Source organism: Poecilia latipinna, unplaced genomic scaffold (genome assembly GCF_001443285.1).
Source record: "Poecilia latipinna isolate Pla-1442-1.1 unplaced genomic scaffold, P_latipinna-1.0 Scaffold1094, whole genome shotgun sequence".
In the NCBI taxonomy this organism is placed as follows: domain Eukaryota; kingdom Metazoa; phylum Chordata; class Actinopteri; order Cyprinodontiformes; family Poeciliidae; genus Poecilia; species Poecilia latipinna.
The window spans coordinates 52,290-77,720 of NW_015113710.1; the positions used below are offsets into that span (position 1 = coordinate 52,290).

The following is a 25,431-nucleotide window of genomic DNA, read 5'->3' on the forward strand; positions in this document are numbered from 1 at the left end:
CTCACTGGCTGTGACTGTCTTCTTGATGCATGCAATGCTGCTGTTTCACCTCTATGCACATAATCAAACACTACAGCCACTCTTCATATCTATAGAGCTTCCAGAATGTTCCAGAATAAATCTTTCAATGCATGGATACTTTCACAAGTGCTGGTATTATTGACCTAGTCCACTTTTTTTAATTCCATTTTTCTGGAAGAGTAAACCAGGAAGAAATACCATGTTTGGTAATTGGGTTGGAAATGAAATGATCCATAAAGGTGCAGAAACACTAAAGAGTTTATACAAATTACACACCATCTGGAAACCGCACACATGAGGAAGTGAGGCGGGGCTCAGGAAGGTTTAACAGATGAAGGACTTTGCGTGTTTACAATAAGGTGTTGGTAGTTTGTGAGGCTGTTGAACAGCAACAAATATACCTCCATCTGAGGATGAAATAAGTTAGCAAGTCTGCATTATCCAGGTGCCTGTTTATATCGAGATAAACAACTATGGTTTATTCAGCAACGGCCAACACAATCACAGAGAAAATTGCAGTTCATCAAACTCCAACCTCAAGGAGGGTAGGCCACATGAGATCAAGGTTCAGTCCTGGAACCATTTTTAATTAAAAGCTACAATGTTCTGCTAGCTCAGGTTGCAAGAGGAAATAAGATTAGTTACCATAGCTACACAGATGATACACAGCCATGCTGAACAGAAGCTTAGTACAAATCAATGTCTGGATGTGTTCTCCAGCTAAACAGAAACAATTTTAACATTTTCGGACCTAAAGAGGAATGATCAGTTATTACAAGCTAGAAACTAATCAGGTCCGAACTCTGGGTGAAATGATGGACTCAGACCTGAACCTCCAGATTCACATAAAGACAGCTGCAAAGTCAGCCTTCTATCACCAGAAGAACATCTCCAGGATTAAAGGACTAATGTCTCAGCGAGCTCTAGAGAAACTCATCCATGTGTTTATCTTTAGTTGCAACAATGTCTTCACATTAATGACCTATTGTTGTTGTATCAAACTTTTGGTTCTGGTTCTGCTTGTGCATCCCCAGAACCAGAACCTAACATGGAGTAGCAGCAATCAGCTTTTATGCACCAAAAGTCTGGAATGTCCAGTAAACCGCAAAACAGCTGAAACACAGTGTCTTTAAATCAAGGCTAAAATCCCACCTGTTTATAGAGTTGCTTTGGATTAATAACTGGATCATCATGAAGTTTCAAAAACTCTTCCATCTCTTTCCTTTAATGTTGGTTTTATTTAATTTTTCTTCATCGTGTAAAACACCTGGAATTGCCCAGTGGCTCAAACGTTTTAATAAACCTACATCAAGCTGTGGGTAATAAACATATGAGGTCAGGTTTTTTACAGAATTATTGAAAGAAATCAACTTTTTAATATGTTTATTTACTCAAATGCACCTCAATAGTGATGCTGCTGTGTACAGGTGTTAGCCAATCAGAGAACAGGAAGCTCAGACTGAAGGGAAGCTGAATGGCTACACCATGAGGTTATAGGAACACACTGGGACCACTGGCTATTTCACACATTTAACTGGAACTTGAGCCTGTACTGTGTAACAAACTGGTAACATGACACTTTACAACACATACAGTGTGTGTGAGGATGACAGTAGGCTCAACGGCACTCATAGAAACATACGGCACACCTGATTTCACTTGATCCTAAGAGACATCAAGTCAGCAAACCAACATTCCTCCTTTGGAGGAGAATTAAAAAAAAAAATAATAATCTTTCTCCAACACAGCAGGTTGGACACCAGAACTAGGCTGGGTTTTCACATCATGAGGTTTAGAAAAAGTGTCGTCTCTCCAACTGAGATCATCTTCATGTTGCAACAATCTGAGAAACTCTCAGGAAATCAGCAGTTTATATCTGGAGGCAGAATGTTGAGTCCTGTCAGAGTCGCTCCTCCTCTCTGAGTCTGTGGTTGAGTTTGTCCAGAATGACGTTGAGCTCCATCATCTTGTTCAGCTTCAGGTAGAAATCCTTCCTGATGGGATGAATGCTCAGCCAATCAGGAGCCACTTCAGCCAGGAGACGGATGTGCTTCTCCATTTCACCTTTTGATTGGAGACAAAGGACAGTCGGTCAGGTCAGAACAGTAAACTCACTCTGAATGCGTCCCAGTTAACACCTCACAGTCACTGGTCACTTTAGGATTTACTGACGGAACCAGAATCGGCGCCGGAACCCACCTAGACTCAGAGCTGATCTGTAGCTTGCCACCATGCGGCTGCACGCCACCTCCATGACCAGCGCCGCCTTCTTTTCTGCAACAAACACGTTCCGTAGGATCCGGGCCAGCTCGCCCAGCCGGGTCAGCATCAGCAGCCGCTCCTCCTGGGCCGGGTTCCGGGTCATGGCCGCCTGGAGCTTCTGTGCCTCTTTGGCGCGGATCTGTAAGAGGATGACAGAAACCGTAAGAGAGCAGGCTGAGGGAACAGGAGCAGGTCTGGATGGGCCGCGGGGACACCCACCCTGTCCAGCAGGGACTGGGACACGCCCTTCAGGGAGGACGGCATCGGGCCTGCAGCAGGAACTGGAGGCTGAGCGGCTGCTGGGTTCTGGGAACTGACTGGTTTGGTTCCATCTGCGTCGTCTGCGTTCCGGGTCAGAGTGATCAGAGCCTTCTCCATCTGATGGCGAGAGAAGAAGAGTACGTTAAAGGTTAAAGGTCAACGTTGAACCCGACCAGGTCGTGGATATCGAGGGCCTCTGGCGGTGCACCTTGGGTGTGATGAGGGACCGGGCCTTCTCCAGAACCTCCTGGGCTGTGGACACTTTCTCCATGTGGGGGGGCGGAGGCAGAGAACCCACCTGGATAGCGGGGACAGTGTCCACGTTGAAGCGGGGATGCCAGCGGGTCAGTTTGTCTTCCGGGACAGAGACGGGGGGCACCAGCGAGGACAGGAAGGCCTGGGGAGAGTTCAGAGGTCACGACAGCCAGTACACCTCTGCTGGACGGTCCTGAACGACAGAGTCCAGAACCAGCAACTCACCTTGTGATGCTGTTTGACAACAGAGATCAGGTTATGGTGAAAGACGCGTCTTCTCTCCAGGAGACGGGAGGCGGACAGCACAGGTCTAACTTCATTTTGGTCTGAGGACACATGGACAAGGAGACCAGGAGTTAGACCAGCTGCTGGACACATGTAGAGGCTAAAAAAAATCAGCACATTCCACCTTAATGGGGCAGTGTTATGAGTTTTCGAGCCACATAATGATTTTATTGTGGTCAAGTAACCATGTTTCCTTCAGTGGTAATAAAAATTATGTATATTTCAAAGACGACCAAAGAGAAATTTGACTTCATAATTTAAAGCCATGAAATTTGGCCTTTGTCTCTTTAAAACTCCTGTTCTTTCTGTAACTCTGTCTTGAAGAAGTCACCACAACATGGCTCCTCTACTATTAACCCTTTAACCAGGTTTTTACTAGCATTGCACTGTTAAGTAGTTCATGTAACAATCTCAGCGGGCAGAAGCTTAGAAAATGCAGCTTAGAGGAGGAGCTCCAGCTCAAAGGCGAGCTAGGTCCACCCAGGTGTTTCAGACAGGTGAATGGTTGCCATGGAGATTAAAGGATTTCTCAAACATGCATAAAAAATAAAAAATAAATAATCAAAGCAACACCCAAGGTACATCTTTCAGTGTCACATGATTTGAAGCTCAATGAAGTCGATTTTACACAACACCGCCCCTTTAAAAAGAAAACGTTAAAAAGAAAACAGAAGAAAACGTTAGGGGGCTGCACACTGAATGGTGTGAAACAGTGTGTGTGTGTGTGTGTGTGAGACTGCATCTCTGTTGTTCTGGACCCGACCGCTGAAGGAAGCTGATGCTACTGGGCTATAGTTCTGACAGAACCGGACTGTAACTGAATCAGTCTGTATTCTGGGTTGGTTCTGGGTGGACAGTGGGAAGCCCTGCAGTGATAGAAGCAGTCAGACCAACCGGAGCTGAGGACGGGTTCCACAGTGAGCTGGTAGCTTCCTCTGCTGACGTTACTGTTGAACGTTGGGATGTTCTTCTGCTGCCTGAAGGAGAACGCTGCAGGAAACACTGTCTTGATCTGACCAACATGGCTCTCCTCAAACCTCCTGAAAGAACAGCAGCAGTCAGACAACAAGCAGCCAATCAGATGCTTGTGTCCTCACAACTACATCTAAAAAAAACACTCATTCTTTTATTTCAGAAACTATGAAAACTTACTACACAAATTTTCAATTATTTCAAACCATTATTTGTTATAATTTTGATTATTATGGCTCAAAGATAATGAGCCCCCCAAAATGCAGTGTCTCAGGAAGTATAGATATCAATTTTCAAAAAGCCTTTTAAATGTATAGATGTCATGCAACGGTGAAATCCTAATGTTATGTAACTGCTAGATTACGCAGAACTGTGTGCAAGTATATACACAGAAAGCTGAGTGGAAGGAAAAAGTGTGGTAGGAATCCTATGGAAAATCTCTGGGATATTGTCTTTTTCAGAAAACTGACATTTCTTATTAATTTTTTTTTTATTCACATCAAGTAATATTCTAACTTTCTCAGATCACGTTTTGCTTTTCTATTCTTACTGAGACAGAATTGTCACAAAAATATAAAACAAATAAGGGCTTGAAATATTTCACTGCATGTGCAATAGATCTAGCTGGGTTTCACTTTCTGCAAAAAATATTAAACTTTATAGCAATATTTCTTTTTTTTTGTACATGACCCCTAGTCGGCGTGACGCTGTGCAGCGTGGCGACCCTCTGCAGGACCTCTTCCTACCTGTGCATCATGTCCTGCACTCCTTGCTTGATCTTAGCGAAGGTGGCCGTCTCCGAGCGGTTGTACAGCATGGCGACCACCGTGTCCATGCTGCGGAACATCTCTGCCAGGATCTTGTACTGGTAAGGCAGGGACAGGCCAGGGGGCGTGGCTTGGGCCAGTGTGTGGTACCGCTGGTACGCCGGCTGCTCCGCCGGTTGCTCTGCCGGCTGCTCCGCTTCGCTTCAGGAGGGAAGACAGAAAAAAAAAAACATTGGATGTAGCAATGTGTTCTGGAACAGGGGCTCATTGTGTTCTCTGCTGTGTTAACTAACCCATCTGGAGCTGGAAGTGGAGCCAGAGCTGGAGGCGGAACCTGCCTCAGCTTGACTTCATCCTCTTCCTTCTCCTCCTTCCTCCTCTGGGCCTTAGCGGCCAGCTCTCTGGCCCTGGCCACAGAAAAGCTGGATGCCCTGGCCCCTGAGGCGAGTACGGCCTTGGTCCCAGATGCAGGTAGGGCCCTGGGCTCTGAGTTTGGGGGGGCCCCGGCTGCATGGCCAGAAGCTACTGGAGAGGAGGTGGTGGTGATGTCCTCCGCCTGCTGCCTGATCGTCTGGAGGCGAGACCTGAGTGCTGTGATGTCATCCTTACAGAGAGCCTGGTGGACAGGGTGAGGTCAGGTCAAGGACAAATATATCCCTGAATTATTCACACCCCCGGCTGTGATTGTCATGTTTGTTAATGCTCACATTAACAAACATGTTATTAATAAATCATCAAAATACCTAAACAAGCAGAAAGTTAATCAGCAAGAAATATTTGGACAAACCTCCTTGTTTTATTGCGCTCTTTGTGTTTTATCAGTTTTTTTCTGCACCGTTTCATTTTGTCTTATTTTCTTTTTTTGCTTGAAAGCATTTTGAAAATAAAGTCATCATCATTATTATTATTATTATTATTACTGTGGGATAATGGTGGTGACAGTGGCAGGCGTTCGCCCTGCGAATCGGTGGGTTGTTGTTTCGACCCCTGCTCCACCCTCCTCTGTCACTGTATCCTTGGGCAAGGCACTTCACCCACCCATTGGGTGAAGTGCCTTGCCCAAGGATATACCATTATAACATTTATCAAGCTTTTCGTATATTGTAGAATCAAACCAGGGTTATAATTTATAAATTAATTTTATAACTAATTTCTCCCTTGGAGCCATTTCATTTTTGTCTTCTCAATTTTTATTCAACGAAGTTAATGTGTTGCTATTATTATTATTGTTATTGTCATTGCTCTTTTTGCATCAGTCATACTGAGATCCCAGTGGATCTTCTAGATCACGGCTCTGAAACCTGCAGCTCTGGACTGGATCCCTTAATATGTTAAAACAAGACATATTGACCTGTTACTACTGGTTCTATAAGCCTCTGCTTAGAAGATTAATTATTTCTTTAGGTTTATAGAAGGCAATTTAAAAAGCTGAATGCAGAATGAACTGTGAGAACTTCGACTGAAGAGACCGACCAGGTTTATTTTTGGGTTAAAAACATTATTAATTTTAATAAGATTAACATGTTCTGCAATCACACCTAGAATGGATGGAGAACCGGTTTATTCTCCCCCGCTTACCTGTGGTGTGTCCTCGGGTAGGACGAGCTTCTTTCTGGCTGTCGTCCTTGTAGTTTTCTCAGTCGTGTTCGCCTCAGCCTCTCTGGCCCTTCCGACTTGCCGTCTCCTTTTGACCGAGGAGTGCTCGACCGTGGCTGAGAACACTGCAGCCCCGAGATCGAACTCTGCCTCGGCCGAGCTCCTTTTGGGAGTCCGGGGACTGGCCGGGTCCGTGTCGGGTTTGCTGGAGGCAGACTGCTGGTCATTACTCAGCCCCGCTGCCTCGTCTACAACCCGGACAAACTCCTCACGGACAGGGGAGAGGCAAAGAGTGGACTCTTTGTTTCCATGGTGGAGGCTGCTGGCCGAGAAGCCTCTCACGCCTCCTCTGCCGCTGCGCTGCTTTCCTGGGGCCCTCGCTTCTCCTTTCTTCCTCTGACAGAAGAAGTCGGTGACCCGAACCTGAGACATGCTGCTGTCCCCGCTGTAGAATCAGAACCCACAAACACACCAGCAGCACAGCCGTAAATTATAGGCTGCGGAGGAAGGAGAGTGGAATTTTCGCGCGAAATCAGTAAAAGCCACACCCCCATCCTGCCCTCCTCTTGACGCATGCGCACAGTGCTACTTTACATATGCGCGTCAGTATGTAACTGACACGACATACAAAAAATAACTAAACCATTTAGAATGTCATCAAATTCGAATTCACTTCCAATTAAAAATACTTTATTGATCTCAAAGAGAAATTAAATGCTGCTGTAACTCATACTAATTCAAATGACAAGAGTTATTGTACATAGTGAAAGTTATTGTAGAATTTTATAGAGCTTTTTTATAGAGCTCTCTATGTAACTGGCAAAGAGAAGTCCAATCAGTTATTTCAAAACATCGGGCTTCTTCTGCTTTCTGCTTCCTGCGACCACTTTCTTTTAGCATGGTGTTTATATTCAGAGCAGAGAAATACAAGATTGTGATCTGATTTTCCTAGAGAAGGTCTTGGTTTGGAGACATATGAATCCTTGACATCAGCATAAAACAAATCCAATGTCAAACTGGTGAGACATTGGCAGTGTTGAAGAGGGTGAGGCATGATTAAAATCACCAGATATCGCCACAAATGCTTTGGGGTGTTGTGTCTGTGTGTTGATTTTATTTTTGTATTTTTGAACAATTAACTGAGCATACTGTTTGATAACTAGGATCAATTGGAATGTATGTGCAACTGAGTTGAAATGATTTTTGTAAAGTACCTGGTGACGACATTTGTTGTGAATTGTTGCTGTAGAGACAAACTGAACAAAATTATTTTGAATATCTCCACGTCTCCTCTCAGAGGACGAAACAACAAGGAATCAATGAATGAATCTGTTTATCTGCTCGTGTCTCACGACTCTCATTCCATCTGAAATATGATAAAAAACAGCTAAGTTTGGTTCCCGTTAACAAAATACGGCTATTTCAGCAATTGTTATTGTAATATTTGGGAAATTGTTCACAAATAAATATGAATACATGTATTTTGTTTGACAAAATACATATAATTTCTACCGGACTCTCAGTATAAATATGTAACATGGCAGAGCAGGTACAGCAGTATGTGTAGAGCTTTATTTATGAAATAACTGGACTATGCCCAGGTGTTTGTATGGAAGCTTTCGATGCTGACGTTTTTATTGAAGGGAGTTGAAAGAAAGAGAGGTACTTAATCAACACTGATTGCTTCAAGCATTGAAATGAAGATTAATGATTTAGTCATTGTTGTCAACAACAGCAGAAGCCGCCTCAGTCTAGAGCAGGCTGAGTGTTCACTCATTGTGGATGGCCTGTTAATCAGACCTGCTAACAACATCATGCCTGATGAAAGGTCATTCAAGTCCACATTGTTACTGAGTAATCCCCCCATAGCCAAAGTAGTTTTAGATATTGCATTATTAGATTATAAATAACCTTATTATCTTAAAGAAAAGCTTGGTTATCTTTTCAGTTTGGCTCTTATTACGAGACGAAAATTTTTATAGCTTATTAACCCTTTTTAAAAACCTTTTGACTCGTTATATCCTCTCTTATGCCGGATTCAGAAAATGCTGTGCGCAAAGACTGAGATCACACAGAGATAACATCGTCACAATAATCAGCATTTATTCAAGACAGATGCATACTATCACCAGAAAAGGACATCACAAAACATCAGAAAACTCAAAGCACAAACAAAACATTAACTTACCTAAGAGAGGGAAAAAGACAAAAGATGGAAACAACAAACAAAAAGCAAAGATGTCTGGAGAAATTGCAAAGAGCAAAATCTGATTTGTTACTCCTGTGTACAAAGTTTTATAGTAAAGGCGTATTCTTGTCTTTAATTTATTCAAATAAGGCGTACCTTTGCTCATCCAACCAGGAGCTGTCTCGGACCTTCTTTAAAAGTTAGAAACTCCCTGCAAGTCACGATCTAAGGCCATTTGTCCCCTTTTGTTTAAACGAAGTGAGAGCAGAGCTTCTCCTGAACTCCTGCTGTTTTATGGCTTTTCACAGATCAGTGTGAAAGCTGAAACTTCTCCCAATTCTTTCCCACACAGACAAAGGGCAGTTCAAAAGATCTTAGCAAACAATCTGCTGTAACTACAGGTAACATAAAGGTCAATAGGGCAGAATAAGTCATTAATCTGAAAACTATAATTAGGCTGTTTCAATCAAGACATGTTGCTAAGTTTTAAAACTTAGCAAATTTATTTTCTTAACACTCTGCTTCAGCATCAGCATCAGTTACATTTTTTTTTATTTCCTTTATTTAACCAGGTAAACCCCGTTGAGATCCAGATCTCATTTTCAAGAGGGACCTGGGCAGAAGTCTGCAATACACAGCAACCTGTTTACAAAATAAAGTTAATTAATAAAATTGCCTACTGAGCTGCGTATCGGTGTATAAATGTGTGAGCGTTTGTGAGTGTGAATGGGTGAATGTGACTCTAGTGTAAAGCGCTTTGAGTGGTCAAAAATGATTGGATAAAGCGCTATATAAGTTCAGTCCATTTACCATTTAATACATATGCACAAGTGCAAAACAGTAGAAAATAATTTAAAAACAGTGACACTGTTTGGTAACATCTCATTGCCTATTTTTAAGAATCGCTTGAAATAAGTCCAGTGAAATCAATTCTGACATCTTGATTTCAGACTGGAGCTGATTCCAGGGTGTAGGAGCCATCACACTGAAAGCTTGCTTCACTTTTTCAGTTCAGAAACATGGAACATGCAAAAGACAAATTTTGTTAGAACGTAAATAATGGGAATTAACAGATCTATGTAAAAGAGAGTTTAAATATGCTGGAGCCAAGTCGAGTAGAGATTTATAAATCAAAATCATCAGGTGATTGTTTCTTTGTACGCTTAAAGGAGGCCATTCAGCTTTTGCATACAACTCACAATGATGTGCGAGACGTCTGCTACCGGTTAAAAACCTTAAAACACAATGGTAAACAGTATTTAATGATTTGGATGAAATACATGAGTTTGAGTCGTGTCACAACTCGCTCACATACCCTCTCTGTCCATAGGGGGGCGCTGTAAACACACATAACGTGGCTTTTTGACGTCAGGTGTGGCAGACACGTTGTGGCATCAGGACAGATGTTATAGCGCCAAATAATAAAGTGGCACAGCGCAGTGAAGCCCCCCTCCTCCCCCCGTCCCCCATCCCCCGCGCACACACACACACACACACACACACACACACACACACCTACACACACACACACACACCCACCTCCAGCTGTTACTAACTGACAGACTGGCTGAGTGTGTGACTGGTTAAAACAGGGAGGTGACCATCAGTGGCGGCAGCAGCAGCTCAGTGGAGAATAGCTCCTCTATGAACGCCCCTCAGCTCAGACTCTGTTCTGTGAATCACATTTTCCACTTTGAGCTGAGCTCCTCCAGCCCCGGCCTGGCCGACAGGAGCCGCGCTCTCAAACTTTTCTTCCTCCCTCCAAGGCGCAAAAAAAAAAAAAAAAGAACCAGCGGATGCGCTGTTGGCACATGGTTTGCGGCTGAAAACGCCCCGAAAAAAAAAAAAGATCAGGAAAGGCGGAGGATCGGCGGACCTTTTACTGAACAATGCTGGAGCTCTTCTCGGTTTCGTGTCTGATGGGACGTTTGGACCAGCTGCCCTGCTGAAGCCGTCGGTCCAAATGGAGACAATAGGACGGGTTGTGCCCCACTCTGAGCCCTGATCTCAGACACACTCACACACACACAGACATGGATCTCCAGGTGATCGTCTGGCTGGTCTACAGCGTTCTGCTGCCAGCCGTCCTCCTAACAGGTAGGCACCCGTCCGCTGTCGGCCTCGTTCGGTTCGGTTCAGCTGCCAGGACGTGCTGTGGGAAGCTGAGGGGACTTTTCTCTCAGCGTTGCGCTGAAACCCGTGACGGGGTGGTAACTGTAAGCGCAGCTGCTGCTGCAGAGTGAACTTTTCACACACTGGAACATTTTTCCAGTAAGTCCAGCCAACATGAAGGCAGAGAAGTTGAGCTGGTTCCTGCTGCTGCTGCTGCTGTTGCGGCTGCTGCTGCGGGGGAACCGTCAGGTTGGAAATAGAAGCTCCGCGCTGTTTGCGGCCAGGCTGCTGCGCTAATTAGAGGGAAAAGTGCGAGGAAAAGGATCCAATCAAGCGTCTTAGGGTTGGACTCCTTATCATTCTGCCGCACATAGATGCGCACTGGGCTTTTACGCAAACACAGTTGAGATAGGCTGACTTTACGCGGACTCCGAACTGAAACTGTCTCGAGTCCGCGTGATTGAATTCTGAACCTCCATTAAAATATGAAGAAGGAACCGGGAGTCGGCCATTCTGTCAACTTTGCGGAGCGCTGAAAAACCGCAGAGCCGGGACGAGGCATACGCAAACAAAGCAGCTGATTATCGCCTGGAAAACTATCAGGGGAAACACAAGAACATTTTATTTCTGTTTTAGGAGACATACTTAAGAAATAACTATGTAAAGCAAAACCTTTCACCCCACTCCCCCCACACCCTCAGAGAGCAGTTAGTATTTGGAAAGCCATCAGTAGATGTTTATTGTCAGATTAGGTGTGAAAATGTGAAGAGTTTAAGACATTTCAATAGTCTCTGCTTTACATCCACTGGGATCAACGGCAGATCCTTTGGTTGGTGAGAAGTGTGTGTGAACCAGCTGAGACAAACTGATTTTTACAGTGATTGCTTACAATCTTCCATAAGTCTTTGTGCTTTAACATAGTGTCTGACTTCTGCATAATTTCTGTCAGGCAGGTTTATGGGACACGAGCTTCACATTCTGATCCATAAACAGCCAGAAAACAAAAACCTGAGCAAAAACACTGAGAGAAACCAGGCAGACATTCAGCTCACAGTAACAATCCACATGACTCAGGCCCTTGGAAACAATGGATTTGTTTTTTTGTTCTTTTTTTTTTCATTTGGATCACAAAACGAAAGTAATAATGAACCTGACTGAAGTAAATCCACTTTTATGGGCATTTTGAAAACCATCCATTATTTCATTGGCTGTTGTCTTGACTTTATAACAGGAAACATGCTGCTCTAAAGGACCTGGATGATTGAACAAGTGCTTTAAGTAAAATAGAAAAAACAGGAGCCTGAATGCATCATCTGTCCTGTGAAACAGACCTTTATTCAGCTGATGAATCAGAAGCTATCATTGTTACTATTACAACTATAAACAGGAGCTTGTCAAGAATAATTTGTCAATGAATAATGAGAGAAATGTTAGTTTTCACCCTCGGATACTGATTTTCTCAGGAGTTAAAGTCTTTTATTTAGTTTTTTTTTTTTACAAAAATATTTCTATTGAAATTTTCCACTTTGAAAATACAGTCATTTACCAGTCTGAACCAGCTTCTGTTATAATTGCAGTTACAGTAACATTGAAAGCCCATTTGGGGGCTAAAACTAATCCAAGTTGGAGAAATTAAAACCAAAAATGAAAAGTTGATTCTAAAGTAATTTTAATTGAAACTTTCTCTTTGAACAACTGTAGATCAGCTGATTGTTGCTCATCAGTAGGGTGGCCCAGTTTCTGCCTGACTGGAACAGAATGTTTGTGTTTTATGAAAGCAAACTGAAATAATTATCAAGAACGCTTGTCAGTCAGGTCGATCCTGTACAGAGCTTAGATAAGAACGTTTTATTTCTGTCTCAAATATGTAAAATATTGTGACGTTTATCTTTATTCTCTCGGATGTTTACGTCTAAAGTAAAAACAAGTGCAGATAATTTTCCCTTGCATTCTTATTCTTCCAATATTATTATCCCAGTAAAATGAGGTGGGATTTGGTTGGTTTGTCCAGACTTCCTGTTTTGTTTGTGGTGCTTATGGTTTTTAAAATGATAGTGTGGTCTGTTTAAGGGAACCTGTAAGCCTAGACGTGTGTGTCTGTCTGTGTGCGTGCGTGCGTGCATGTGTGTGTGTGAGGTTGTAGATGAAACAACCACATACATATCAACTAACAACATTCAATCTAATTTTGACATAAGCCAGATTTACACTGCGAAAACACAAAATCTTACTAAGTAATTTTGGCCTAATTTCTAGAGCAAATATATTAGCACACTTGAAATGAGTGAAAACTAACATACAAGTAACGTTTTAGCAAGATATAGAAGCTTGTTTTAAGTAAATAATTCCTTAATATTTATGAAAAAGTGTTAGTTCAATTGCCAGATTATTTAGGTTAATACGTGACATTTTTTTCCATAAGTTTATTTATCTGCCAATAGAACAAGAACTTTTTCATCATCTTGCAGATTGCATGAGCATGGATGCTGTTAGGTGAGTTGCGGTGGTTTTTATTGTAGTTGGAAGGGCCCCAAATCAAATTCTGCTTAGGGCCTCAAATAGCCTTGGAGCGGTTCTGTTCAGAGGTAACTGTGGTACCTGACACCTGACCCGTGTGTTTCTGGGAGTCCAGAGGACTGCCAGTTATGTGTGATGAAATTACAGTGAGGAATGGCAACTAACCCCAAAGATGTGAAGCTGATCCTCAGCTCTCTCCCTCTCTCGGGGTGTTTACCATAAAAACAAAGTCAGACTCAACATTATAGAGCTTTCTCATATGGCCCTGCTGCTGAGCAGAGGACTTTAAAGGGTCAACAAAACTTTTTGCGTCACATTTGTGGGCCACAAATTTATAGGAGGGTTGTTGAAGGTTTGGGAAAAAAATTAACTGTATCATAAAAGAAGCTGGGTGCCCAGAGCAGAGAAACTAATGTGGTTTCCAGACAAACCAGGGGGCGGTAAATAATTGGCTGTCAGATTTTGCTGTCAGATATTGCAAATGTATTTGCACCCCCTGACAATTTTTATGTTTTGTGACATTATAACCACAAACTTTTAGATTTTCTTTTTTCTTTTTTTTCTTACAAAAGAAATCATAAAAAATGTGGAATCCATTATTATTCACCTAATAAAAGTTTTAGATGCAGTTTTTTTTTTCTTCAACACCTGTGAACATCAGTTTTCAAGTCTTGCCACAGATTATTTATTAAATTTAAGACTTTATTAAATTTGGATTTTGACTAGACGATTTGAATACAAGACATGACATGAATATGCTTTAACTCAGGGGTGTCTGATTTTATGTGGCCCCTCTAACCGCACAGGTGGCTGATGCTGACAGATACCTTTTATTCACTGATCAAGGTAAAATTATTATTGGAATAACTTTCTTACAAGGAAAAATGTACAATTAGTCTTTTTACAACCAAACTTCTTTAATAAGTAGAATGAATTTGACCAAAATGCCAGCTTTGCTGCTCTCAAATCAGCTTTCTTTTTTTTATCAGGAGATCATACATACATTGATATTACATACATTTTGCAAAACTTACATAACTTCTCCGATTTTTTATTTATTTTTTTCCCGTAGCGAACATAAATCACCGTACTGACATAACAAAAACGAGTCAAAATAAGTATAAATACATAAAAAAAGAATACATTAACAAAAAAAAACAAAAAAAAAAAACAGGGGGGAGAGGGTCGGACGGCATTGAGAAGCTAAAAGGCAACAACATTCCACCCATTTATTCTGTAAATTTTAAGTCACATGACATGATGAGTCAGTCACATCAATCTATGCATTATAAAGGCAGAGATTTTATGTATGTCACAAAAGGTGCCCACTTGTAAGTAAATTTTGCTGAACTACCTTTCACTGTTAGTAAAATTTTTTCTATCTTTAAGCATGAAGCAGATGGAGGTGTAGGAGATTTCCAGCAGAGTAAAACGCAGCGCCTGGCAAGGAGAGGACAGAAAGCCAAGACCTCTCCCTGTAGGGGTCACAGGTTAAGTGAGGTCCCTGGAACTCCAAAAATGGCAATTAGTGGATCGCCTGAGAGTATGGAAAAGACATAGTTCCAAAATTTTTGTAAGCTTGGGCAAAAGAAAAACATATGACTTAAGTTGGAGGGAGAGGTCTGACATCTGTCACACTGGTCCAAAATTGAAGGAAAAATTTTAGATAGACGGGATTTTGAGAAGTGGACTCTGTTTCCTCAAATCAGCTTTTAATTAGTTTATTAATCATGGCTAAATAAAAGCAAGTGCTTTGAAAGAAAGTGACCCAAATCATTAGAGATTTACTTATCTGAAATGAATAACTGTACCGGCCCCGATATTGAAAAAAGATTCGAGTGACAATGTGTCTGAACAATAATGGCATACCTATTCAGTCTAATTCTACGCTTTGTACTTGTGGCAACATCATGCTGTATTATTTGCTTTACATTGCATTTAGAATAACTAACTGCACTTTATGAACCATTTGAAAAAAAGTTTGTTGCAATTTATTGTTGCATGTTTGACCAAGTTAGTCAACCTATTGATTCTGTCAGTTTGAGTTTCTATATTATTTTTGTTACATTGGCTGTTCTCCTCATAATAAAACTGACTGACCAAATTAAAGTTGTTTTTACATGTTTGACCAAGCTTGTGAAGCTAATGATGTATTTAAGTGAGCTGTACTGGTGCAGAGTTATCAAATAAATGTGTAATTCAGTACATTAATGTATGCTTTAAAAAAAAAAACCTCAGTTCAGCTGTTTTTCTGTATCGGATCGTATTGGATATCAGTATTGGAAGTACATATCATGATCTTATAACATGAGAACACATTTGTTCAATCGAGGCCAAAATATTTTGCATTTTAATACAGGAAACACTCAAAAGGACCTTTTTCACATGTTCCCTGCGTACTTGGTTCAAAGTTTAATCTCAGTTTCTTCTGTCTTTCTTTTCACATCTCCTCCATAAAAGCCAGCTTTGTGCAGAGCACAGCTAGCAGCTGTTATGTCAGTGAGAACCTGTAGATGATCAGACAGCGTTAGCAGCACTTGGAGGAGGAAACCTAAACACATCAGGAGGACTCTGACATTCACCAGGAGGGACAATATTAAGAAAGGATTGTTATATTATGTGCCAAGAACTTCACATCCCTGTGACATCTGTGTCTGGCCTTTGTACTCAGATGTCTGGCTCTCTGCAGCGTATCTGCATGATGAACAGCTTTGCTTTCTCCTCAGTTGGCTCCCAGTGACGCTAGAGCAGAGGCTGCTGCACAGGCCTGTCACACTAACACCTTTTGCTGGATGATAAATTGTTCCAGAACTTATTTCACTAAATGGTAATATTGTTATTTTGAGACCATACTCGACTACCATAATGATGATAATATAAAAAATAATATTAATGTCTTATTAATGCAACACACTCAAAGATTAAAAACATATACATTTCTAAAGAATATCTATCAGTCAAACTGGAAACATTTCAAATATCCTAAATAAATAAAACAAATGAAACAACAATATTTAAAACAGATTCATGAAGCACCAGGGGACAAAATTGCATGTAAAAAATAATCATTCAGCGTAGAAAGGGAAAACGGTCTACGCTGTTTTCCCCGTTTCCCTAGAGATATCATAAATTATCCCTAGTAATTTATGATAAATTACTAGAGATACACCGATCCAATATTAACATCTGTATCAGTCCTGACATTGAGCATTTTATATTCGGTATCCTACAATGTGCCCAATCCACAACGGCAGATCTACTCAGTCTAATTCTATGCTTTGTGCTCTGAGTGACGTTGCATTTTATTTATTTTACATTATATTTAGAATTTTCAATTGCACTTTCTGAACCGTTTGAAATAAAGTTTATTATTACATGTTTGACTGAGGTAGTAAGTCTATCGCTTTGTCATTTTGTTTCTTTATTATTTATTTTTCATTGGCTGTTATACTTATTGTTGCGATGACTCTGTTTGTTACATGTTTGACCAAACTGGTGAAGCCATTAGTGTATTTAAATGTGCTGTACTGGTGCAGAGTTATCAAATTAATTTGTAAGTACTTTTCTGTTTTCTTTTCTTTTTTCTTTAAAAAAAAGAAATGCAACTATTTTTCATCTGAATTTTAAGTTAATTAAGATGTTATTCTGTATTGGATTGTATCGGCCAACACTAAACCTCAGATATCGGTATTGGAAGTTATTTATAGAAGTGCATCATTATAAATAACTATAATGTAAATATATCATGTAAAAAAATTTCAGTGGGAGAAGCTGTTTTTACATCAGTAACATCCGCCTGGTATCCTCCCTTAAGGCCAAGGCTACAGGTGCTCCATGTCCGGTCATGTTGCTACCTGTCTGTCCAACATGAAGTGTGGGATCCAGCTGGATCACCAGCTCTGACTCAGCCTGATCCATCAGATCTTGAGGCTTTGTTACACCAGCTGACGACTTTTTTTCTACGAGATGAACACGATGACATCATGACTCAGTTTTGCAGGCCCAAGGGGCGACACACCCTGAGCTTCTGCTGTCACCTATGTTATCTGACTGACATATGGTTGAACATTTTTCATCGTCAATGAGTGGATCACTCTGTGTGGAAATATGGCAGTTTTATGTGAAGCTGAACAAAGTCGTCCACTCTGTCTGCAAAGGACTGCATTGCTATTGAAATTCTTTCCTTTCACTGCTTTTCATTCGACAGAGGGGAAATGGCAGGCATCCCTGTTCATCTCCATCCTCACTGAATGCCGGTGTTTCATGTGGTTTCAGAGAATTGGCACACCCAGGCCCAACACGGGAGAAGTTGTGGAAAATGTTGAGCCTTTCTCTTCGCTTCCTGTGAATGTGACATAGCGTGCAGTTCCTCTCAGCATGAAGCCTCTTTTTTTTCTTATTATCAATGCCAACATGTTTTCTCAGTTGTTCATGGAATAAAAAAAAATTCTCTCAGGAATAAAAGCGCTCCAGTAAATTCCTCTGTGTAGCAATAAATGTCACTCAGTGATGATCTGAACCTTTAGACCGGAGCAGAAGAAAATCCTGCCTGAATGAGTAAGATTTGACTCCCCTTTAATGTGATTGGTTCCTTCTTTTCCTGTTTGTGTTGAATTGGTGGGGTTACAGTAACTGGAGGCATGTAGAACTCGCACACACACTCACACACACCAACACTTTAGGAACATGTGTCTGTTGTAGGTAGAGAGAAAGTAGGGACAGGGATATTGTTGTTTGGCTGCTTGCTACATGCTACATGCTTCCAGGTTGTTTGTTTGAGCTGTTGGTCATATTGTTCCACTGAGTCAGAGGAAACAAAGGTTCAACGATGTCATCATACACATAGTTTCTGTCACTGCTGAAGACATTGTTTGAATTTCCTGGAGGAAAGAATCTCAAGAATCTGTCATAAAATCATGTCTTCATGCTAACGATGAGCTGTATGGACTCATCATATGGCTGACGTTTGTAAAAACATTTTTAATATTTGATGGCCAGCCGGCCATCGAATGTCGTAATGTCTTGTATTAAGCCGACTGGCGGCCGGCTGGATGGAAACAATACAGTTCAACTTATTTACAACAAGTCAACATAGTCCTTGCCTTAGTTGTTTGTGGTGGGGGAAAAGAAGACTCAATTTTTACCTACTTTGTGTAACAGTGAGGAGCTTATAAATGAATACAGTCAAAAGAAGCACAATAAGATTTTATTTTAAAAAATGCCATCTTCTGTATATTTGGAGACTTGTCTTCCATTAATTCAGGCTGCAAGAAAGCATGAGAACCAGCTTTCATCAGAAATCCAGATGGCTCACCAGAGGACAGCCAGCTTGCTCTGTTTGCACTTTTTCAACCTTCAAACTTTGGATGGTGATGTGAAAAAGTGCTTTTTCCCACAGGATCATGTGATTTTTCTCCTCAAGTAATAAACGCCTTCATTTAAAAACTGCATTTTCAGCTTACTTGTATTGTGTTTGACTCATAACTAAATTGGTTTGATGCTCTGAAACACTGGAATGTCACAAATATGTAAAAAGAAAGAAAGAAAAAGAAATCAGATCACATCAGCCACGCTGTAGAACTCAGGAACAGAAACTTAAAGGGAAACAGAAGGCTTGAGGTGTGGCTGGGGCGCTGAAGGGGAATGTGAGGGAGGCACAGGATGTCATGAAGGTGGAACAGAAGAAGACAGTGATGATGATGATGATGATGCTGTCTGGTGGTGCAGGAGAGGATAATGGAATTGTTAATACAGGCAAGGATGGAAGATGATGATGGTTGGACCATTTGAGGAAGGTAGTCAGGTGATGCAGTGAGGACCAGAGGTGTGATGGGAAAATTTTAGGGACCGTCAAGTAATGATGGAAACTGACCACCTTATACCTGCTGGGGAGGTGATCAGTGACATGGGAACCATGTGACTATAAACAACAGATAATACTTCAGCTGTGGGAAAATGAGGTTTCTTTAAGAAGGACCAGTTCACAACATTAGTAATCTCAATCCACTTTTTAAAAAAGTGGATTTACATTTATATTTATTTCAGTAAACTCAGATTTGTAAATGTAAATGTAAATCTCTGGGAGTGTGTCTGAACTTTGAGGTTAACTGGGTTAACCATACTAGCTTTGTCTCACCAGCTCCAGGGTGAATGTATGGCCTCTGTTTTACCGCCATCAATTTCTCCGTTTTCCCATTCTGTCGTGCTGCTGTGCTCTACACTTCCCTAATTGATGGTGGATAAATTACAAAAGACATTTCTAGCTGTGCTGTGTGCTTCCAGCAGATGGGTCTCCATTACAAAGTGTTCAAAATCTGTGTCGCTATTCTGCTAATGTCGGGGGGGAAAAAAAGCAATTTCGTAAATGTGGTGTTTCCATTAAATAAGAAATTAAATTACTATCATAGTAAGTCATTATAAATAATGGCCCACAACAGATGTAAACATTACCATAAATATTCATAATTCAGCCATGATGCCAGAGCTCATCTATCAGCTTTGAGAGGAGACATCAGCGTCTTATTGTGGCGGTGGAGCGACAAGCTCCGCCCACTTGGGAGGAGTATGCAGGGCTTGTATGCAGCATTTTTGGAGAAATTGTAGTCGGCTATTTTACAGAAGAGTTAAGGATTAAACATGTTAGAATTGCACAAATATTTATGAATTGTGTGATGTTGTGAGAGCTTTGGTGGGAGCCAGCTGCACATTGTCCAACAAACTAAAACAAACTGCATCATCCTGCTACCATTTCCTGTTGTCTTCTTTGTAGTTTACACCAGTAGTGACATCCAGCTGTTGATCTCATGACTGTAACGGAAAAAAAGTGTTTCCATTACAGTTCAGTGAAATACATCTATTCCGATACGTCCAAAAAATCCACCTCATCTTAGCACAGGAGTTTTTTTTTTTCAATGTTGGCGCGTTTCCATTAAGCAGATTTATTTTTGCAATTTCAATCTACATAATTCTTTGACTAATGGAAATACAGCTAGTATTGTCTGCTGACCATGTATTTGGCAGAAGATCGGATCCAGTGTTTATCTTTATTTCTTTATGATTCTCAATGGCCAGATTTCACCGGATCAAATATAGAACACACTCTGAAGATTTAAAGAAGTTCTGGAAGCCTGTTACTCTGTCAAGCTGACTCACTCCCCGGTTGTTTGTCCTGTCTTCTTGTGAGAGTTCAGTGCTTACATATAAACTGTAAGAATCTTTTTTTTTCTCTGCTAGTGATGGCTAACAAGATGTTTTATGAATCTGTTTATGTGAAGTGACTTGGCTCCTGTCGTTCTAATGAGAAGGACAGTTGTCTGACATAATTGTCTGCAAATGAGTCCTGATCAGTTTAACAGTACTGGCCCTTTGCTCACTTGCTGGCAGTGTGAATGCTATCTTTCAGTTTAAAAAAGCTCATGGAAAACATCATTATGAAGCCAAGGAGACTCTGCCAATTCAACAAAACTTGGCAGTTTCTGTCTTTTTCATTGCTGCTTTTATTGCTAAACTGCCTTATTTGGAGTTCAGGACTGTGATCATCGTCCATCTGTTCCTGAAGTTTTCTGTCTGGGTTCATCTGTATGGTGTCTCTTCACTCTGTTGAAGACGAGTGTCAGTATTTAGTGATGCCTACAGTATATCCACTAACTTCGTGTATGCCACCCTAAAGGACAGGCCGAAGGCAGCGATTACAAAGCTCTGCTAGCTTTTAACAATTAAGTACAGTTTAGAAATCAAAGACAAAGATGTGCCAAGAGGCCTTTTCTCATTTAATGGTTATCAACACAAGCTGGGATAAGACAACAGACAGCTATTAAGAAAAAACTGATGGTGATATCTGTCATAAATAGATGGAAACACTCATCTGGGAGAAGTACTCCTGGTTTGTTCAAACACCCTGATTTGTCATGACTTTGTTTAGCTTACACAACAAAATAAAAAAGTTCTATCATCCCAGTGTCACTGAACTACATGTCAACATTTCTGGTTGATGCCATCCAATGATGCAGATGGAAACCAACATTTTATTGCCTTTAAAATTTGTTCTCAAAGCAGCATTATGAAATATCTTGAAATATAAAGTTGAACTCCAAATTATTCATACTCCTTCTTTTCATATGACCACACTGTTTCTTTTGTCTGGTAACATTAACTGTTTGGAGCAAGTAATGCAGATTCCTGACTTTCTGTGAAAGGAGCCAACGGTGATGTCAGTGAGGCTGTTTCAGCCTGCAGCCCACAATTCAAGCTAAATCATCAAAATACCAGCGGTGAATTTCAAAAAGCTGCCACCTTGGCACTGTCCCATCCTGCCTAACATATATAACACTACCCAGTAGAAAGGTGTTGGGGTGTGGGATGAGTATCTGGTCGCAGTATTAGTAGTTCCTGACTACTCACATGGCACCCTTAATAATGCCATGCGAGTTATTCTGGTCACATGTCCCAAGATTCTTGTTATCGCTTAAATTCTATGTAATTAGTAACCTTTTTGTTTCACTGACATGGATTTATAACACTTCCAGTTGTGCGAATCAAAGCACAACTGGCTACGTTTGGCTGCTGAGGCCAGTATCAGGGAAGTCCTTGTGGATGGTTGTGTTCTTTGGTTCTGCAACATTGCTCTTTCATAGAGACGCACAAGTCTTTATCACCAATGCTCTGCTTTGTGGTTGAATGAAAAACTGTGTGCATGTGTGGGTGAGAGTATGTGTGTTTTTAAACAGGTGGTGGCTGTCCACCTCATGCTACCTATGGCTCCATAAGGGTTTGGTACAACAACAAAAACAACCCCCATGGGTATCTTTTTGGTATGGAAATAGAATATCAAAAATTAGTGCTTTATTATGGTGTTATCTCCATGGGAAATCAAATGCACTTCAGAGCTGTTTACTCAGTATTTTCTGGTGAACTACAAAATAACCTCCTAGTAAACACCACATGTTATTTGCTAGGAGGCTGTTGGTGTTTCTATAGCGCCATGTGGTGCTCATTAAACGCCTGGTGGAGTGCTAAATAGCATTTATGAGACAGTGCCAGGCGCTGCAAAGTAGACGAATGAAGTTTCCCCGTTTGTTACATCCACCACTGGCTCTCTACTGCTGCCACAGATTACACTGAATTTTATTTGTTTTTCACTTTTGTGTAAAGGCAGCTATGTCGTTATGCTATGCTGTTTGACTCTTGTGTGTCATACTTACCAGGCACCCATGAATTGCTTCGGTGTGGAGTTCTTGATTATCTGTGATTAACATTTTCTTCACAACTGATTTGCACTGTTATATCTTTAGCTTGATGCTGTGCTATAAATGCATCAACTCATACACACTTGTTGGTGAAGTACATTTGTTGTTGATGTTAAAAGTTGACATTTTTTATTCATTTTATTCCCCAGCAAAGAGCGAAGAAGTGAGAATGAAAGTTCCTAGACTTTTTAAAGATTTTTGTCAGATTTATTGACATTTGCATAACAATTTCAAACCATTTTCTGCATTTTATTTCTTCTATATCTGCAACCCCACTGGTGGTATTTCTTAATAAGAGACACAATGGAGCATGCCAAGAAGATTTGATCCTTTTCAAAAGCATCTAGAATGCTTTTGATTATGAGATTAGCTTTGTTTTTTTCTTTATCCGATGATGTGAGTCAGATTTTATTTGTTGATGTGCACGATGGCACATGTTGTCGCCACCATCTGGTCTCAGATGCCTCCATGCCCTCATCTCTGCTGTAGGAGAGAAAACACAATCACTACATTTGAACAAGTTCTAACTTTTACTCAAACATGACTTGTGTATTGTGCAACGTCTATAAACTCTTGGCTCGTTCAAAGCGATTTCCTGCCTCGGTGAGAAATACTCAGCTTATGTGTGAGCTTAGATGGGCTTTACAGGAAGAAGGAGACGGGATCACCACAGGGACAAAAAGGCTGATGATGGTGGAAAGAAAGTACACCCTCTATCAGGTTTTGGCTTTTTAAATATGGTCATTATCGGGGCACCCTTGTAAAAATGCAACGGATCTTCCTTGGTTAAAGAGAATATAAATTAAAACTCTGAATGCACTGAAAGGACTGATCAAGGTCTCACTTGACTTAATAAACAGGGATAGTTTGACTCTATTGAGAATTTGGTTGAAAGTGACTTTTAAAGTTTACTTTAATTATGTATTAAAATTGGTCTTAAAAAAGGCAGCAAGCTCATAAAGCCTTACAAAACAACTCAGTTTGGATAATCAAATTCACTACTCTGTTCAAAACAGAAAAAAACTATTAGTGGGCAATATTTGGTCAAAGTGTGAATGCTGCACTAGCTTGTGCTAAACACTTAGCATGTAAGAAGCTAATGTTAGCTCAGTCATTAAGCCTGCTAGTAGTTTTTTCTACTTTAAGCACATTGCTAACATGTAGCATGGGTCTCTGGTGACTGCTGTGCATGTCATGGGGTGTGGTTGGTGGTGGTGAGAATGAACTCTGATGACCCAGGTAGTGATGAAGATGAATTTAATAAAGAGAACAGAGGACTGAAAACGAGAGCTGAACCAACACAGGACTTTACAGTTCGACTGTGGTGGCAAGCAGACAAATGACATACAACTAGGATCCGACAAGAGACAAAGACAACAGGAGGGACTAAATACACAGGGTGGGTAATCAAGGAATGAGACACACCTGGGAAGCAATCAACGGGGAAGACAGAAACAACAGAGACTCAGGACAGAAACTGAACAGAAAAACCTTAACGGGGCTTGGTGTGTGCTGGTGTGACTTGACATGATAATTATGCCATGACAAAGATAAGTTGTTTCTCCAGTCACCTATACGGAGATTTTCCCAGTTTTCATCATGGACAGAGCGAGAGCCCTGGCCGTGCCACTGTTTGTTCTGTAAATTCCTTTTACCTTATAACACTGTCAGCAGAAGCAGCAGGCCTCACATTCTCTCCATTCTCTCCTCTTTAAATTTGATGTCAAAAGTATAATGTTGCAGGTTCTTGCCAAAATGTTGGGAGGATGGCACAGCTGAAGAATTTAGAGCCTGGCCTGCACGGCCTCCACGTCAGGTGTTAATTATGTGTGAAGAATACAGTCCTGCTGTCATTTGCTGTCTAATGCTGCAATCGTTTACTACACGGACTGCATTTGCAGTTCAATTTACATGTTCCTTTTGAGTCAAGTCTTCTGGTTGGAGGATTTCAAAGCTTCTTTTATTAGCACTGGCCTTTCATTCGGTCAGATATTTCTGCATTCATGTCTTGTATGTCCTAATTCTTCCCTCCCAGTCTCCACTTGAGGCCAAAGGCTGTGTGATGCAATTTGCATACTCTGTACTCACTTGGGCTGGACAAGGTGTTGCAAATTTATCATTATTTCATCATTACTGTCTTCGCTAATTATCTAAGTATGTCACATGATAAATTAAAATGAGCTCAATAATTTCCATTAGCATGATTTATTGTTTTTTCTTGTTTCATTCTCTCCTCTTACCAAAAGCTGGATGATCAAAGTCTTCAGTCTGGTACTCTGGTCTCAACTGGGCCTTTTTTACATGGCAACACAATAATTTATCTCCCAGTTACAGCAGAGTTAAAAAAAAAAATCAGAATTTAGATGAGAAATTAATTTATATCTTTTCTTCTCCTCTTCTTTTAAATCGATGTTGTAAAAAGGAGTGCATTTTAAAACTGTGATGAAAACTTTACACAGTTGAAAACACAAGTTTACCTTCACCAATTAAAAAGACGACACGTTTTTTTCTCAATCTCTGAAGGTAAATCAGATCAAATTTCTCTTGTTTTAGATTAATTAGAATGATCGAAATTACTTCAATTTGCTAAACACCAGAAAATGTAACAATTTATTTTGAGATTTTTTTGTAACTTTTTATGAATTCAGAACGTTTGGTACATCTGGTCGGTATCAGGGATAATTATCTGCTAAACTCAACGACTTGGGTCAAACCTTTTGTTGGCCATTGAGCTGTCACTTCTGGTCTGATTCTTATTCTGCTCTATCTGCCTCCAAGGACATTAAACCTTGAATTTCAAACCCCATCCTGTTCTATGCTACATATTGCTGTTCTTAATGAGGTTTTCACTGGGATCTATTGAAGATCATGTTTCCTGATTGGTCCAGAACCTTGGTAGTTGTGTGGATTGCTGTGTAGCTGAGCTTTGAATGCTGCCCTTCGTTGGTGA

At 40.8% G+C, this 25,431-nt stretch overlaps 2 protein-coding genes across 5 annotated transcripts in view; one reads left to right on the plus strand and one right to left on the minus strand.

Moving 5' to 3' along the window:
* Positions 1 to 1,235: 1,235 nt before the first annotated feature.
* cdt1 (chromatin licensing and DNA replication factor 1) lies at positions 1,236 to 6,977 on the minus strand. 2 transcript variants are annotated; one of them, XM_015052187.1, is made up of 9 exons: positions 6,402 to 6,977; positions 5,117 to 5,439; positions 4,803 to 5,021; positions 3,979 to 4,124; positions 3,025 to 3,125; positions 2,753 to 2,941; positions 2,503 to 2,661; positions 2,221 to 2,422; positions 1,236 to 2,085 (listed from the first exon to the last, which is right to left on the minus strand). In XM_015052187.1, the coding sequence occupies exons 1-9, from the start codon at positions 6,849 to 6,851 to the stop codon at positions 1,922 to 1,924; spliced, it is 1,953 nt and encodes a 650-aa protein (XP_014907673.1). In that variant the 5' UTR covers positions 6,852 to 6,977; the 3' UTR covers positions 1,236 to 1,921. The 2 variants fall into 2 exon arrangements, with proteins under 2 accessions (XP_014907673.1, XP_014907672.1); XM_015052186.1 differs by having other exon boundaries at positions 4,803 to 5,024.
* A 3,159-nt stretch (positions 6,978 to 10,136) lies between these two features.
* The window catches only part of piezo1 (piezo type mechanosensitive ion channel component 1 (Er blood group)), an 81,174-nt gene continuing 65,879 nt past the window's right edge, over positions 10,137 to 25,431 (plus strand). For all 3 annotated transcript variants that reach the window (XM_015052199.1, XM_015052200.1, XM_015052201.1), the window contains exon 1: positions 10,137 to 10,704. In XM_015052199.1, coding sequence (XP_014907685.1) covers positions 10,641 to 10,704 — 64 coding nt within the window. In that variant the 5' untranslated portion in view covers positions 10,137 to 10,640. The remainder of the gene's footprint in view (positions 10,705 to 25,431) is intronic.

Bases quoted from the DNA above. Each gene is read 5' to 3' on its own strand.
- cdt1 (XM_015052186.1), bottom strand. From the start codon at position 6,851: ATGTCTCAGGTTCGGGTCACCGACTTCTTCTGTCAGAGGAAGAAAGGA. The intron at 3,126-3,978 runs GTTGGTCTGACT...ATGTGTCCTCAG, and splicing joins GGAACCCGTCCTCAGCTCCG to ACCAAAATGAAGTTAGACCT. The intron at 2,423-2,502 runs GTGGGTGTCCCC...ATCCTCTTACAG, and splicing joins CCCAGTCCCTGCTGGACAGG to ATCCGCGCCAAAGAGGCACA.